An 18,401-nucleotide genomic window follows, 5' to 3' on the forward strand; every position below is an offset into this window, starting at 1 on the left:
GTAGCTGAATATACCCAATAAATTAAAGTGTTGCCTTGCCAAAATTGTCTGAATGAATCAGCCCAAATATGGCAATCTTTTTCACAGAAATGCTATAAATAATGAGGGCACGTCAGTATGATGACAGAAAGAAAAGTGACGGAGTCCTTTCAGATAATAGGAGTCACTCAGATAACATTGGGTTACTTATCTCTCTTGACAATATATGTGATAATGAGTGACTGCTGATGTCAAATAGACTGAGTGACATGGCTTTCATTACAGTGATTCAACCCACTCCATAATATGCTAATCTCTATTAAGAATGACACTCCAAATTTAAAAAGCACACATCATGCACTTTCACAATATCTCCAAACGTACAAGGCGTAATTATATCTTTTATTTTACAGCCAGTTGCATTCAAAGGTGCAGATTCTGAAAACGCAGTGCAATGTAGAACAGCAAGTAAACATGACAGGTTACAAAAGAAAAACACAGCACCATTTGCCACTGTACAACAGTGTCATGTGTGGCTACATTGGGCTTGAAATGTTACTGAAAAATATGATTTGTTTACTCCAAGCCTTATAAATGTGCTGCACTGTGTATCTGTTATGGTTTTACTTCCATTGACATAATAACTGCTCTACAATCTCACAAGGGAGAGTGACGACAAAAGATTTTTTTTTTTTTTTTTTTTTTTTTTGCTTTTACATTGAAAATTACTTAGACTACATAATGCCACTTCAGTTAAAAATTTTTTGTCATGCACATTTGTTCAGTGCAAATAAACTGACCTGAGATTGGGATTCACAATCTGTGACCTACAATGGTGCATCAACTGACAGAATACAAACCCAGGAAAGCTGCTATTCACTAAAACACTGTTTTTTCAAACCTAAGATCAGTTGAATGTAGACTACAATTATCACCACAACACGTGAGGGCATCAATCCACAATAAGTGACAATGGCAAGGAATGGTGGCTGTTAAAATCAAATAGTAAAGTAGTCAGTTTTTTTAAATTATTTTTTTTTCTCTGGAGGGTTTTGTCTTGAAAAAAGAGGTGTCATCAGCCTACTTTTTTTATCCAGCTCCTCCTGGGCTGTTTTGCTGATACTCAACAGCGAACCATTTCTGGTTTAGGACTTCATCATGGAGAAAATCATTTAATCAGAATACTGTCTTATTGAGAAAATCTTCAAATCTGTCATGTATTAATTTCTCTATTCCATTTTATCAACTTTGGGAGCATCAGCATCTTTTTGTGTAGTGGGTGTCTTTCTGCCATCTGGCTCAGTCTTTCTGGGCAGTCTGGGGCTGACAGAAGCTTTCCGGCCAGTCTGAGGGCTGGAGGAGCCAGCAACCAGTTTCCGTTGAAGTAACGGGCTCCTGGACCCCTTTGGCTTCATTGGTGTCAACAAAGAGTCCATGACTTTTAGTGACCTCAGGCTGAGCAGACCACAGAAGTAGTTACACTGGTGCTGGGAGACAAACTGCTCAAAAACGCTGGGATTCCCTTCCAGTGATAGACCTAGATGCCTGGAGCAACACAACACACAACATGTTGCAGTCAGGATCAGTATAAATGTAAATTACCTGTAAAATTAGGCTTTCACAACATCACAACACAATACAAATATACTGACCCTGTTGATTTGACTGAAATCCCAACATTGGTGATCTTGGTGACAACACCTGCAAAATCACACCACGCAATTACTTTATTTTTCAGTTGTTCAGGTAATATATTAAAATGTGACAGCAATGCAGTGAGAAATGTCAGCACAGTAACTCCAGCACTAAAAAAATAAAACAAAAGAAATACCAAATACAAATTCTCATTTCATCATAAATGTTAACAAAACAGAAACAAATGGTGTGTAGCAGACCTCAACGTGCAAGTCTCTTTTCATTTTTAAAAGTCCAGTGTGTAAGATTTAGGGGAATATAATAGCAGAAATTAAATATTTTAAAATATGTACTTTTTCTTTAGTGTATAATCACCTGAAAATAAAAATAACTGTGTTTTCATCACCTTAGAATGAGCTGTTTATATTTACAAAAGGGAGTGGGTTGTTGTCTACAGAGATGGCTATTGCACCACCATGTTTCTATAGTAGCCCAGAATGTACAAACCAAACACTAACGCTAATTACGTTTTCGCATTTTTGTATTTTGGTGTCAGAAAAAAAAATAGATTTTTTAAAATCACAAAACTACTTTATTCACCTTGTCTGTTTGCTTTGGAGAGGAAAGCTCTGCAAATAATTCAGCTCCCGCTAAAAACCTCCTGAACACCTGAAGCTTAAGTTATCAGAGAAAAAGCTGAGGTCACAATAGTAGGTGTGAATGTGATGTTGAAGTGTCTACCTTCTAGCCGAGTGAGTAGAAGATTGCCATTGGTCCACTGAAAGATCCAGTGCTGCAGGGCACAGCACTTCTGCTCCACTTCAGATCCAGACCTCATGTCTATTCTGCCCGTGTCATCCAGGACAGAGTATTTCTGATACACTCCGGTCAGATCAGCTTCCACTGTGGCATAAGGGACAGGGTTTGCTGGTCGATACATCAGGTAAACTGGCATCACCCTGAGTGACAAAGATTGGCATCAAGTGAATTACTTTAAGAGGGCTTAATTGTCCATGTACTTGAAATGATAGAGATGATCAAGAGGATGTTGGCAGTTGATGTGAAGTTAAATGATTGTACTCACTCAAGAGAGGGGCCAAAATGTTCAATCACTCTTGCCTCTGCAGAGAAGATTTTGCAGTATTCACGAGCCAAGTTCTGAATTTTACACTCCTGTATGCAGAGCGTTGGAGGATAGCCAGTAAAGATAAGCTCCACCTACACCAGTGTATTTATTTAATCTTCTTTTGATTAGTGCTGCAGTAATCCTACGTGGGTGGCAGGAATATTACCTGTCTGTAATGCTAGATTTGTAAGTTTATTGGAAGACTTATTTAAACTTAAGATCACACAAGTAAAATTACAAAATCAAAACTTGATTACATACCTGCTTGACAATATCCAAGTTTCTGTCTATTAGGCAGCTGTCTGCTTTGCCTCCATAGGCAATGGGGTTGCGTACTTTAATGATACATGTGTTTCCAGACTCAAACACAGGCTCCAGACCATAGATGACTTTTGCCCTCCAGACTTTATGAGAACAGCCTTCACCAATATGAGATTCCTGCATCATTATACGACCAAAGAATTTGTTACCCCACACGCCAGAATCGGCCACACCCTTGTTGAATATCAGGGGTGTCATTTCAATTTCTTCTCCAACTGCATACACAAGAATGCAAGAATGTCAGTCAGAAAGGCATTTGGGCTTCGACACTGGAAAAACATGATCTAAAATCTATTCTTACCACCAAGGTCCTCACGTAGGGACATTCCAGCCAAGACTGCAGCACAGTGAGAGAGAAGACAGAACGAGACTCGTTATGGCCCAGTAATGTATGGTAAGAAAAAGTTTATTTTAAGCAAAATGTAAGGTAAAAGAGTACATACGATCTTCACTGAGAAGACAGTCTGTGGAGTCCGTCCCATATTCATTTGTGATTGTGCATCCGTAAACACCGGAGTCTTTGCTCGATGCCTGAACAATGGCAAGATTGACCTGAGTTTCATCCCCTGCACTGAAAAACAAACAAATAATGAAAGTAAATTTCTCTTGCTTTATTGGAAGTAATACATTTCTAAAAGTCTATCCAATTTCTTGTGAAACGGCAGATTTATATTAGAGTCAGTCTGGGAACTTACTTCTTTTTAATCTGAGCAATCTTCTCTTCATTTTTGTACCATTTAATTGTCGAGTCACTAAGAACATTGAAGAACTGGCACCACAGTTTCAAGTGTCCAGAGGCGTCTGCAAAGCTTTCTCCTCTGATCTTACGAATAACTTGAGGGGCTGGAAGGAAAGAGAGCCAACACAGACAACATGGTTGAGATAAACACTTTTCAGTGTTCTAAATATTGAGCAACTTTGATGCATTCAGTCTCATACAAACTGTATGTGCTTTGTATGCTGCACAGCAAGGGTTTATTAGCTACAGCCTGTGCATACAAAATATGTAATAGTAAAAGTAATAGGACACCATGCAAACAAGCAAGCGAGCAAACATCACATTGTTTTAGTGTTTTCTTTATAAGATGTCCTAATCTGCTCCGAGTGTCAGCAAACAGGCTAAGCGACATGTCGTTTGTTTGAAAAATCGCTTGTCCCAAGTTTATTTTGATGAAGCTTCATGAACCTCTAACCAATTTTGTAGAATAACAGCCTGCTGTTGTATAGGCTTGGATAGGATCCCTGAATATTGTTGTTGCTTGTGGTGTATCTGAAAACCTTCTTGCGCTACATCCGCTGCATGTTAGGAAGAGGTCTTGCACACACATAGAACTCAGCAGAGTGGAGGGGAGACAGACAGCAGAGAGCTGCAGAGATGACTGCACTCGCTGTCTTGCTGTGTATGAAAGCTGTGTGACAGCTGACAGGCGTGAAATGAAGGATCGGATTGGACTCAATTTAGGTGATACAGATCAATTAAAAAAGGCCTTGATCAGCTCCAATAATAATCATCCCTAATAAACAGGGAATAGTGTCAATCAACAACACACTGTAGTGATTTTAGTGGGAATGCTGTCATTTCTTTAGTGTCCTTTGATTGTATCCTGTAGCGTAATGCACTGTTTATGGTGTGCAACTGGTACACATTTCTGCCACGTTGTCTCATTAATTAACCATGTCTATCAAAGCAACAATTATTTAAGCAACATTTAAAAATACTGTTCCAAACAAAGACTATATTTTACCTTTGAATGGGTCATGCTTGTCTTTCTCTGCTGGTTTCCCTTCAGTTTTGATCTCCTCAGTGGGTGACTGGCTGGATGCTTGGGTCTCAGATGTTGTCTTCCTTCTGTTCAAGAGTGGAGAACGCCTTTCTGTAGGAGGTGCTTGCTCACCAGGGGGCTGAAGTAGAGGTGACCGTCGTGACAAGCTTGGAGATGTAGAAAGGGTCACAGGACTTGTGGAAAGCTTTCTGCCTTCTGTTTGAACTTCCTTTTTCTGAATTTGGTTATCAGTCCATGAAGTGGCCTCTGAGGCCTCCTCAGGTTTGGGCACTAGGATTTTGCGTCTTGCCCCAGAGGCCAGCTCTTGTGGGGTAGCAGAAGGAATGGGAGAAACACTTCTTTTCTTTAACAATGGACTTGCCTCAGGAGTCAGACTGCCTAATGACTCAATCCTTGAAAATTCCACAATTTCCTGCTGAATAATGTGAAAACCGTTCTCCTGTGTATCTATGACAGGTACAGTTTTGGTGGGAAATTTTGTCACATCCTGCAAAGAACTGCTTTTTGTGTCAGGTTTTTCCATTTTGCTTTGATCTAGTGCTGTGGCATTAATTTCACTAATGCTGCTTTCAGTTTTCCTGTTGAGTTTAGTTTCTGGGGTTAACTTCTGTATAACTCCCACATCTTTGCCTTGAACTGGTTCTGCTTTTGCACGCTCCAACACTGTACTATTAAACTCTTGACTGCTAAGTTTTGTGGGCGTCAGTGAAAGTGGAGTCCCAAGTTCTTGACTGACAGTTTCAGATTGAGGTTTTCTGGTCAATTCATCGTCTGGAGTCAAAGAAGGAGAATTGAATTGTGTGAAATTTTCACTCCCAGAAAGGGAAACAACAGGATAATCTTTAAGAGGAATCAGAGTTGATGCTCTGGGTTCCTTGCAAATGTCGACAACACCTTCATTATAGTTTTTGTCACTGCCATGAAGTTCTGCAGTGTGTATTTTGGTACCAGTGTCTATGACAGAGATAGGTGGGATTAGAGGTTTTTGTAATGTCTGAACAGGCGGTGAAGTTGGACCTTGAGATGGACTTTGTTCCTGGTCATTTTTATTTAGTTGATGATAGATCTCCATGAGAGTTTCCCTTATGTTTTTGGGAGGAGTATCTTCAATGCGCATCTCAGTTTTCTCATCCGGTACTGATTTCTTCACTCCTTCGTTTAACTCCTCACGTGTTTCTGACACATTTGTGGTTGGATCTTGTACAAAGCCAGCTGGTATGGTTGTCACTAAATTTGTAAGTGTGGAGTCAAGAGCCCTTATTTGTGATCTCAAAAGTTCAGCTACCGATATGACTTTCGTTACAGGTTTTGTAATTTCCTGAAAGTCTTTGATCGGGAGTTTGGGTACATTTGTGTTTTCTGGAGTTTTTGCCAGGAGTGCTATAGCAGGTTCAATTATAGTTGTCTTCAAATTCTGTAATGCTGTACTTGCTTCTTCTGCCATTTTTGATATATGATCGTTCCTCTCAGTTTCTGTAGAAGATGCATCCGCATTGATAACATCTTTGTCTTTATCTTCTGCACCTTTTGTCTTTTCTGTTTCATTGTGCTCAAGGATATGTACAGCAGCACTTTCGGTCTCCATCTCAAATATCTTCTCATTTGGGGCCACACTGTCAGACTGCAATAATAACTTACCTACCTCGTTACCCTCTACCTTCTCATCCACTTGTATTTTTGTCCCCCCAACAGTTTTTATTGCTCTATCAACTTGGCTTTGCTGGGCACTGGAAGAAACGTTACACCCTGGAGAGTTCTCACCAACGCTGGGGCTTTGGAGGGATGACTTCTGTAGGTCTGTAAAAAGGACTGTATGGCTCTCATCTGATCCCCTGGAATGATCCGGTGTGTCCTGTGTCATTTTGCAAATTTCTGCTTGAAGACCACAGTGCAAAGAAGAGGTCTGGATGTCATCTGTTGTGGTCTCTTTCTCTGGTGGAGTCTTTTGTGGTGGTTGCACGTCTGTCTGGTTGGTTGGAAGCTCAAGGCTGACAGGTGCATCATTCCTGTTCATCTTTGTACGGGCCTGTGTAACCTTGGGGCAAGATACAAGCAGAGGTTTCCATGCTGTAAATACTTTTTGTCTTATCCCTGGCTATGCAGGACATGAATAAACACATATAATTTTATAAACAGCAACAGCGTAGCCAGCAACAAACAGGGAACAGAATGGGAAGACCTTGGAACAAAAGGAAATTTATGAACCAGAGATAAAATATAGTGGACAAAAAGCCTTTCCTTCAGCTGTTCTATTTGCAATGTGCACTTGGCTCTCAGTGAGGTTCAAAAGCTTGAAGACATGCCATATTAGTGTTTGAACTCATGTTACTAGATTAGAGAGACTTGTTAACAAATCTTAGGATATATCTTTACATTTAAAGGCATCCATGTTGACATTCATCTTCACCCAGAATCCACATCCAGTGCATTAATCCACACCTGTTTTAGACATCACTTTTTTTGCCATGACAGTGAAAAACTGCACATTAGTGAGATATATCTGGACTGGTATATATACAGTAATAAAACGTGAGAATGGTCCACTGCTCTGCTCCATACGTCTGTGCCAAACAACTATGTTTGTTGAGCATCAAAGTCTAATTGAGCTGAATCCCTGCTTAAATTAGCACGAGAGGTTCCCTGTGTCATGTGTCATAGTATCATGGATGAGACAAGCCATGATATAGCTCAAGGGCCATCTTCTTTTTCATCCCTGTTTTTTCAAAAAGCAACTCAAAATAATTAAAATGAAATATATAATGTAATTAGAAAAGAAACATGCACAGCAATGTCTAATTGCCTATTTCTGCTTGTTTTCTTTCCTTTGTTTCCTTCTATCTCAGACACTGGGAGGCCTATTCACACATACGGTGGCTATTTTATGTTTATGTGTGGCCAGAAAGGAATGCGAATCATTTTAAGAGGTGCTTCAGCTGTGCAGTGTTCAGTCTCAGCTCAGAGTGCCGTCATTATTCAGCCATGCAGTGGGATTCAGGACAGGACGATTGCATAAGCAATGGACAATAAAGAATCACGATCCAAATAGCAAAACAAGTAATAATTTCTGATGTTGCCTAATGACCCCTCATTAGTTCCTTGTAGGACTTACTTGTTATACTTGGCGATTATGCATGTATATTACATCATTAATAAGGTCACTATCAAAACACCCTCCACTCACTTTCACTTTTAAAAGAATCAGTTGGATTTTTGGGGAAATATACTTACACAAAGACTAATACCACTAACAAATCTGTCTGTTAAAGTCCATCTGATATGAAAATGCTTTTTTTGGTCTGCACTTTATTTGCTTAAAGGCTTCAGTTAGCAGCTGCAACCTTACCCAAGTACTTGAAACAGTGGGGAAGAAACAGCTATCTTGAATCTGTTAAGGTACAAACACCTGTTAAGCCCCTTAATTAACATGCTATATCACATTTGTTAAATCCATACCAAACCTTAGCTGATGAACAAATACATTTAAACGTAACCAGATCAGCTTAGTCTTCACTCAGTCTTAGTGCTAAGCTAAGCTAACCAGATGTTGGCTATTTCTTTAGATTTATCAGACAGACAAGATAGTGGTATCAACCTTCTCATCTAACTCTCCTCAAGAAAGCAAAAAGCATATTTCCTAAACTGGCAAACTTTTACAAAGAGAAAATCTGCATAATCCACGTACCCTACCAATATTACAAAGTGCCAAATTCTAAGTACAGCTCCAACTTTATATGATACTAAATACTGCATCTCTCAGGCCTTGGAACCAACAAAATGAAATGCACTGATTTAATCTACCTGTTGCATCTATCAACATGTGCGTCATTTAATTCTTGTCACACTGCGAGGCATACTTGTAAAAGCTATAAATAGCATCAGGATGCTTGTGTTACTGATGAGGCTTGTGTTGGCAGCACAAAGTACTCATGAGCTCATGCAAGAAGGCACACTCACCTCACTCAGCAACGCTGGCCGAGACACAGCCACATTTTTTTGGCAGGGGTTTGTTTCCCTCCCAGACAGCAGATCTTGAGAACGTTCACATGGACGCTGAGGGGAAGCAGTCTTGCTTTTACACTGTGTGTTCATCGAAGATCCATCAGTGGCAAGATTGGACTTCTCGTCAACATCCATGACTGTAACATGTTCTGTTTTAGAAATGTCCTTCTTTACTATTCTTTGGGGTAGTTGGGATGCTGCTGCAGCACCTAACGGTCGCTTTGTTGAGGCCATGTGAGGACTTTTGTTCTGCGTTCCAAAATTTTGTTCTTTATGTTTGCGTCCCGGTTCCTTCTCATGCTTTGCAGCTTTCTTACCTTGTAGACTTGTAGATGTAAGAGCAACATTGGATACTGAGGCAGGGAGCTGTTCTCTTTTAGAAGGCACAGTTACCTCACTACATACGTTTTCATCCTTTAAAGGCCTTTCAGCAAGCAATACTTCCTCTGTCTCTGATCTCTGATGGTGTTCTGTAATGTTTCTGAAATCTGAATCCACAATTGATGAGCTAGAAATGTTCTCTACTTCCATAAGCTCTTCTGTATTTTCCTTAGACTTTACTGACTCCGTGCAGGCTGGAGATACAATGGTTAAAGTCTCATTTTTTGCCCTTCTCTCCTCAGATGGCCGCTCTCCAGGTGTAATATTGGAAATTTTAATCTTCTTTTTCACAAAGGGAGTTTTCGGCTGCTGTGCAATGAACATCTTCTGGGAAGAGTCATACATGTATGTCCCACTCTTGATACCATTCTCACTGATGGTCTGTCCATTAGTTACAGTAGACACTGCTCCATTAGTGATGGGAATTTGCCTTTCCTCTGATTTTTCCATAGTTGCCACCTGTAACCTGGCCTCAGTCTCTGCAACAACAGCCTGATGACTCTCCTCTTTGCCCTCATCCTCCGTGGAGCTTGGTGGACTGAGAAAAGCCTCCATTGTGGAGCGGCGCTTCCTCTGTGTACGGTCTGGACTGATGGTTCGTGGTGGCTCCTGGTTTTCTTTACCTTCTGCCTCTCTGCGTTTGTTCTCGGCCTTTTGTTTGATCTTGCCGAAGTAGCGTTGGTGGATCTTGAACTCGTTCATTTCACCCACCTCCAGAACCCCAGAGCAGGACACAATCCCTTTACTGTTGCTGGCTGAGGCCTGGTATATAGCTGCATCCTCCACAGTGCAACTGCAAAGAAAAGTCAATTTATGTTCAAATTATGAGCAAATAGATCCCTGACAAAAACAAGGAAACCTCTTACAAGCTAAACTCTGCTTCGGGGATAAGCCCCTTAATAGGCTAATAGGTTTCCTCAATTTAGGCAAGAATGTCAAGGTAGGTTACAGTAGAGTGGACTACTTCAGAGCGGAAAGATTAAGATAATACACTAAAGTTTTGTTGCATCAGAGTGCCCCTTGCTGTCATTTAAAGGAGCTCTTTACCATATTCTGAGCACATGCATGATTCAGAAGTTGCCTGCATACACCTCTCAACATGGCTGAGCTGGCAGCTAGCAAGCTACAGTGCTAACAAAACAAACAGTGCTAACAGCTTGAACAGTCCTAACAACAGCAAGAGTGCTGACAGAGCTGAGAGAGGCGTTAATGGTGTGGGCGCTACACTTATGCAACAACACCATCCCATTATTAGCTATAACCACAGCACAATTGGCAATAAGGTAGCCAGTGGGATACATTGAACTGCACTAACATGCACATGCTGCTGGACCAGCTACCACAACAAAAGACAGAGAGGCTTAAATTTACAACACACACAGTGGCAGCAACTTCATTCTTTATTCAGGGCACCATCATGCCACTATATCTTTACATTGCAAATAAGTGTTTACTGCTATATTAATGGTCTGAATATTATACGAGTTCCATGAGATTTCTTTATATAAAGTTTTTACATACTAATTTAGTTTGATTTTGGTAAAAAAAAAAAAAAAAGTAAAGTCAGGTGTCATATCAGTGATCCCAAACATACATACTTGTAAATGTGCAGGGAATGGCTTTGTCCATTGCGGAATACTTCATATTTAGGCAGTCCACAGTATCTGTCTAACTGCATATCATCCTTATACCAAAGAACATGAGGAGTTGGGTATCCTGGGGAAAAAAGAAAAAAATGTGGTCTTCACGGCAAACACTTTAAAAGTTAGCAGTTTAGTTTATAATTGCTTCGCTGCTTCAGTATTGCAATTAAATAAAGACTTTGTTTTGTAGGCTATCTGAATATTTTTCAGATTCCAAAGATGCTTGAAACCAGGCATATATCAGGTGTATTTTGAAGATAAATTTGGTGCATTCAGGGTTTTTTTTACGATCTGTTTAAGCATACTACATGGACGGAATTTTCTATAATAACATGTTTCTATAATATACTTCCATTAATCTATAACTATCTGGTGTAAAGCCTTTACAAAGTGTTATTAGACAATGTATTCGGCAGTATTTACCTGTAACCACACAGGAGAACTTCACATTACAATTCTCTGACACAGCTTTTGACTTGAGGGTTGTTTCAAAGAAGGGCTGTGTTTCTTCAGTTAACTGCGCTATCACGCTGCAGAGTGTGCTCCTGTAAGAGAAGAAGGGAACCAGTCAGTCAGGTTGTAAAGTTGTTTTTGTGACTTCAATATTCTTCCATACATGCTGAATTATCATTTTGAGTAGATGAGCAGTATTCAGAATCAAGAGCAAAATTATTGGTTGAACTGAGTCATAAGGCTGCCTAAATTTTTACTTTTTAACATTTTTTTTGGTCAAATCAAACATTTTTCTGTTCAAATATGGGGTGTACATAACATCTGAAAAAAATACCAGATGTGTGTTCTTCATTCTTCATATTAAAGCTAATGCAGCTCAATTTCCATTTCTGATTCAAACTTGTAAATTTCTCCAACAACCACCGTACAAATACATGCACATAGTGACTGTGACATCATCCATTGTTTCATAAATAGGATACAAATAATTGTGTGCTGGCTTACCACCAGCTTTGTTGTCTGAAAAAGACTACACAAAATGTGGTCATTTTTAGTTAGAGCCTGTTGAAACTACACTATATATTAAATGTCTTTTATTTCTGTAAACATGTGCTGATAAGTCTAAATGTATGCCTTCATTCACATCCATAACACAAACTAAGATTTGTCCTTACTGACTGTTAAGTGGTTCGTAGAGGCAGTGAAAACAGAAGCTTATCATAAACATTATTAAAAAAAAAAAGAAAAGAATGTGTCTTATGATGTGTCACAGTGGTTTGGCATGTCCTTAGAGGAGGCTAATTAGTCCATTGGAAATCAATTATAAAAATTAAACATATCACCATATATATGTAATAGTTCAAAATAGCATGTGGAAATGTGGAAGAGAAACATTGCATGCATATATTAATAGAAATGAATGTTGGCTTGCACGCATATTATAAGGCCATTAACATGCTGCTTGTGTACATGACGTTCAGTTGATTCATGTCTGGTGATGACAGCCATTTCAGTGTTGGGTCAGCGCACAGTTACTGTTGCATGTTACTTGTGATTAAGCAAACAAAACATGACAGAAATAATAAAGACAGTCACTTAAATAATTACACTGTGTACACTGTATGGCTTGCAGCATGCACTGCTATTTATTTGTTTAGCACATTTTTAAACTAAAAATGTTTCAGTTTTGCAGGAATTATGAGCATTTCCTGTCTTTTTAGTGCACTTGTCACAACTTTGCACTGAAAACAATACCCATGTCCACTGCCACAAAATTATCCTCATCCATCATATTGCTGTGATACACATTTTTCTCAAGTGAATCACACGAGCAATAATTTTGTTAATGGCCAACAAAGAATGACAAAAAAGTATATATATCAAAAGTCTAATATTCTTTATATTCCAAGAAGGCAATAATGCAGCAGATCATCCTTGTATCAAATTATTTGCAGGGAAGGGTACAGGAACAAAATCAGGGCAGTATTGAACATTTTCTGTAGCATCCATAGCTAGTTGTTGTTGTTGTTGTAAAGACTGCTGCCCTGTGCCACTGGCCATAAGAATATATGTGTCTCAAAAGACCTATTCCTATGAGCTGAGGTATCATTAAAGTGAAACCTCAAGTAAAACCCTTCTGTTTCATGAGCAAATCTTTCCACGCATAAGCTGTTGTGCTTGTGGTGAAATGGGGCCCATGCTGCATAACTGAGATGCTGCTCTTAATCAAGAGTTTATTTAAACTCTAGTGACCATGGCAACAAACAATATGGCATAATAATATGCTACACGCGTCCATCCCAGGTTTGTAAAATATTAATGTTGAAAGAATGTGGGCCCAAGAGTGATTTTAAACAGGTTGCACAGCACACTGAGTTAGTGTTGAAGCCGTACCTGTTCTCCGGCCTCACATTAGAGAGATAGCTGCAACCAGTAGGCCGGCTATTCCCACTGTCATCCTCCCCATTACTGGATCTTCCATTGCCAAAAGATGAACGTGTCGTCATCCTGCGTGAACCCATTTTCCACCAAATAAAAGAATACTCAGTAGGAAAAAAATGCTCTCCAGAAGAAAAAAAGTGTTATCGCTTATTTATGTGGCTTTCCAAAGAAATTAGTGAGAGCTGAAAGAGAACAAAGAAGGAAAACATGAACATTAGAAAGAGATGCCATTTAACACACTTCTTTAAAATGCTGCCCTACGCAATAATTACATAAACAACATTCAGCAGTCCATTTTATGCCGTTAACTCACCATTCACAAGTTTCTCTCCCTCCTTTGACAGATTCCCTGCAGCTCTGACTTCAGGCACTGCAATTTCCAATCAAACATGAGCATGCGTAGGCTGCTGGACTATTTATAGTTGGCCTGCAAATAGGCACAAGAGCACATCACTCTTTCCAAAACTTGTGTATGTACCATTTTATTAAAAAACAAAAGAAAGAAAGAAGAAAAAAGCTGTGTATGATACGATCTGTATAGCAACAACAAAATCCTGTTGAAGAAGAAAAGTCCACAATAAATCCATGTCAAATACAAGGTCATCCCAAGTTAGGTAGTTCCCCTAAAAGGAGGTGCGGGATTAAAAAACAGTGTGAAGGGGTTTTCTTTTGTGTTTCCGATGGATTACATGCCCTGAGAGAAGAGAAGAAACACTTGTGTGCTCAATAGCTGGCTGCTCTTCACCTCAAAGTTTCAGCTCTGTGTACAGGCTGTAGTAAAAATCATATGAGCCTGTCAATCAGGGCAATGACGCAATCACTTTTAAGATTCATCTGAGCAGTACATTCTCTCCAAACATCCAGTTACACAGTGTTACTTTCCAAACATAAAAGTGACTATAATTACCTCTGTTTGGGCCCCCACAAAAAATGGCCCATTTGTTCTTCAGAATCATCTCATTTTTAAAAGGATAAAAGTGTATTTTTATAATTTATTATTATATAAAATGGTGAAGCCTACCAAGCTCTCTGGCATGCATTGTCTACTGAGTGACAATTGCTCCAGATCCCCAGAGGAAACGCAGTAGGAATAGAACAGCCTTATATAGACAGATCCCACTGACTGCCAACAAGCTATGGGCTCTTATCTTTACACAAGCATGCACACACAGACACACACACACAGACACACAGACACACACACACACACACACACACACACACCAGTTACTTGAAATTTAATGATTTTTTTTTATTTTTAAACTTTTTGGAAGGTGTCGATTTTGTTTAGCAAGCTTCATACTATCATCACCAAAGAAATACTAAGTAAAGTAATACTTCACCCTCGCAAATGACCATTTGTATATCAATCACACCGTTTTTTGTTGAAGAAAACTGTTTTTCTGGAATGCCTCCATGGCAAATAAAGATTCCGAAAACAGAAAATTCCTGATGAATCAAAGTTAAAGGATCAGCATATTTCAAAATAGTCATTTGCAAACTCTCACACAACTTGTGCAATATAATCCGATTATCATTTATTCAGTCATATGCTTGGTACTTTCCAAAAAGACAGCCCTCTCTGGTGGGAAACTGAATTAAAAGTGAAACACATGATTTTTCCAAAGCCAGACTAACAAAAATAGTAATTTTATCTTGCTGAACACAGGAGCTACTGGCCTTACTTAGTTTGTGTTCTTGTGTGACTTTGTTTATTTTAGTTCCGATTCACTGAAGGATGTTCTGATATAGTTTTGCTGTTGGTAAGTTTGGACCGCAGTAAACTTAAACTTATCAAGATTTTTCTCTGTTTTTTATATTCTTTGGAGGCATGCTAGTAAAACAAGTTTTCGTCACAGATTCAACGTTACATGAGGTGAGTAAGTGATATACAAATGCCCATTTTGGGGGTGAAGTATTACTTTTAGTGAAAAGTTAATCAACATGTGCATTGAAAACTATAATTAGAATCACATTTACATATATTTTACCTTCACCTTGAACTTCCTCTTTGCATGGTAAACAAACTGTAAACTAATCTTCTTTGCACTGAGGGCAACTGGCACAGCACAACTATGAATTACAGCTTCCTGAGTGTGTTAGCTCTAAATCAAGTTCAAGGATATCAATCCAAATTTTCTCTCATGTTGCCACGTACACTCATCATATTACACATGCCTATGTGCTCTCTGTATATATCTTTTTTTTGTTCCATCCAATGTAGCCCTCCGTAACTCCCACACCTTCCACTTTTCTCACCAGGGCGGTGACACGCAGACTCAACTTAACGACCAAGATCAACTGAAGAATTTAATTTCAGAATATGAGGAAAAATCAGACAACATGTAAACATTTTTAGTAAAAATGACAGACATAACCCCTAAAAATTGACATACACTTTGGTATTTCAGCTCCATAAAAAACTCCTGTACACATATGCGCATACATACTGCAGTGATAGATGTGTACAGGCAGCGGAGTCTTGTGTGTGAGGTGCTGGAAAACACAGTTGTCTCAGCATGGTCTGGATGTTCTGGACGAGGTGTGTGCAGAAAGATCAAAGCACAGCAGGGTGTGGAAACACAGGCCAGGAGACTCTGTCATGTGACTTCATCTGACAGTGATCCCCCCTTAAGCATGTTACCCAACAGCAAAGAGGGATTTCCTGATGCTGAACCATATATATGAGGAAAAAAGTGCAATTTTGTTGTTACACAGAATCTGGAAGAGACCTGCGTTTCTGCTTGTAAAGATTAAGAGATTCTTCAGATGTTCTGACTTTAGCAGACATCCAAATGTTTCTTTTCCGGGAAGTTTTGTTAACATGTACTTTGGCCAACCACATCACATTACGCCAATTTTGTCAATGTTTTAACAATTCCTCTCCAAATCTGAATTCAGCTGGGGTCTGTTGGGGGCATGATTTCAACATTGCATGCCCATTGCCTCATGCTTTGCTATGTATAGCACTTCTCAAAATCCTGTTGTGGCTTAGTCTGGCAGATTTATTGACAAGGGCTACAGATGATGATCACTGAGATCACTACCCCTGGCTTTGTTGATACCATTATCTGTCTTTTGCAAACATAATTGTGGACTGTCAGCAATAGAAGGAGGTCACTGCGGGGCAAATGTGAATTATTATACTCAGTTATTAGAACCAGAGTGTTAATGGACAAGCCCAGGTCTGTTGTTCACGATTTTGTACAGAGATATGTGTGTGTGTGTGTGCGTGCGTGCGTGCGTGCGTGCACGCACTGTATGAGATAGGGATAGACCAAAAGGTATGAAGCAGGTCTGACAACTATCAGCTCTTTAGTTTCACTGTGGCATTTATTTGTCAGCTCTAATAAATAGTGACCTTTCGGCGTGTGATCATGAACCGTTCACTCACAACTTCCTCTTGCCTCTTGCTCTTTCTCCAGTTATAATGTCTTTAATACGACTCAAAAAAATTAAAAATGAAGTCTTTGCAGAAATCAGGCTTTTTTGGTTAGTTTTAGTGTGTCCTTGTCCTCCCACACAATGTCAGCAAATATGAATGTCAATGTAGTTAAATGTTTCTGTGCAATTAAACAGTCACAATGTTTTTGTTATGAACAGGTGCTGCCTGTGACTTTTCAGCAGGTAAAATAACCTCACAATGGGTGCCCGTGTTCACTGATGGAGATTTAAGAGAGTCTATTGTTTGTAAGCTAACATTGAAGCATAAAATCAGAATGGCCGTGTTTACTGTGTTGTGGTATTCTGTTCAGAATGTTTTATCAGGAGATGAACTGCTTTAAATGATTAAGTATTGGCCAATATTTTCCCCTCTTGTTTGGTTCTGTCAGTGATTGAGTGCAGATTATTTTGTAATGACAGTTGCTGAAAATCATTTCTCCTGAATTATGCCCCTCATGGACTTAAAAGAGCCCTTGCATTTTTTTATGGCTGGGGATTTGGTGGTTAAAAAAAAAAACCCCAAAAACTTAAGACTGGATTTTCTCAGTTCTTCAAACTGGTATTGGTATTGTAGAAAAGTTGGAATGGACTGTTGCTGCCAGTTGAGTAAGGTTATGTGTCAGCAAGAATATGGCGGTGTGATGTGTATCATGATGCAGGGGTTATGATGAAAGATTTTGCTACATACACTACAATATATTGCAATACTAAGCAAGGCAATATATTGCAATTTTCCTTTAATCTAATCTTGTATGTTGTTCGAGTAGACAAAAACATACCACCATATGCATAAAATCTGAGTAAAAATGTTTGAATTTATCCATGTAGCATGCTATATCATTCTGGTGAATTTTCATGCAACAATTTGGGCCTTTTTTGTATGCATTTACGGTATAAATGTCTTCAATTTTGTCATAATATGTGTTCTCCACTCCTTTATATTTTTATGGGTGGGGGGGTGGGGGCAGATGCACATGCTCTAAATATTGATAGGGGGCTGGTCTCCTGTGTTCCCCTGTGTTCCCCCTAACCCCTGAAATCTACACCTACGGAGTGAACATATCAGTAAAAAAATAAAAGTGTTTGCATGATCCTTGCAGGGTGTAGACAAACTGCAACAAATCCTTGCATGTAGACTATTAATTATTAAAAATCAATAGCATTTTTGTATCACAAAACATAATATCAGTGTACTTGGTCTATATATTCTGACACCCCTACTGTGGAGCAAATAAACTCCTGAGATAAATCACTACTATTTAAGCTCCATGAAGCGCCAGCTGCATGGGAACAGGCTGTTCTAGTCCAACTGGGATATTACAGCACCCAGATCCAAGATGGTGTGAGTTCTGAGGTGTCAACACGGACAGACGGGGGGACGGGCACACCGGTGGATAAACATGGGGTGGAGGCAGTTATAGATGGAATATTGATCACAGATTAATGATTTTTCTGGGTCTGGATTTAACATGTTCATAATACCAAAACTGCAGAATATACTGTATACTGGTATACTGACTTTAAGACCATTGTCTCTCATAACAGTCTGTATTAGAGGAAAAAAATCATATAAATCTGTGATCAACTTAGTGATTTCAGACCTGCATGTCTCTGGCCAGTTTACTGGGAGGGTGACCCGGTGCCAAACGTACCCCCCCGACACCCTCCCACATGCCCGCACAGTTGGACAGCCGG

At 39.4% G+C, this 18,401-nt stretch overlaps 1 protein-coding gene across 2 annotated transcripts; it reads right to left on the reverse strand.

Moving 5' to 3' along the window:
• Positions 1–362: 362 nt before the first annotated feature.
• alpk3b (alpha-kinase 3b) lies at positions 363–14,319 on the reverse strand. 2 transcript variants are annotated; one of them, XM_042511432.1, is made up of 15 exons: positions 14,170–14,319; positions 13,576–13,689; positions 13,215–13,444; positions 11,292–11,413; positions 10,824–10,941; positions 8,800–10,018; positions 4,807–6,880; positions 3,757–3,904; positions 3,505–3,632; positions 3,363–3,398; positions 3,002–3,276; positions 2,699–2,787; positions 2,356–2,573; positions 1,632–1,680; positions 363–1,524 (listed from the first exon to the last, which is right to left on the reverse strand). In XM_042511432.1, exons 3-15 carry the CDS (start codon positions 13,340–13,342, stop codon positions 1,209–1,211), a joined length of 4,920 nt encoding a protein of 1,639 aa, XP_042367366.1. In that variant the 5' UTR covers positions 13,343–13,444; positions 13,576–13,689; positions 14,170–14,319; the 3' UTR covers positions 363–1,208. The 2 variants fall into 2 exon arrangements, with proteins under 2 accessions (XP_042367366.1, XP_042367444.1); XM_042511510.1 differs by lacking the exon at positions 14,170–14,319 and having other exon boundaries at positions 13,576–13,995.
• Between the last annotated feature and the right edge of the window lie 4,082 nt (positions 14,320–18,401).

Source organism: Plectropomus leopardus, chromosome 1 (genome assembly GCF_008729295.1).
Source record: "Plectropomus leopardus isolate mb chromosome 1, YSFRI_Pleo_2.0, whole genome shotgun sequence".
NCBI classification, from domain to species: Eukaryota; Metazoa; Chordata; class Actinopteri; order Perciformes; family Serranidae; genus Plectropomus; species Plectropomus leopardus.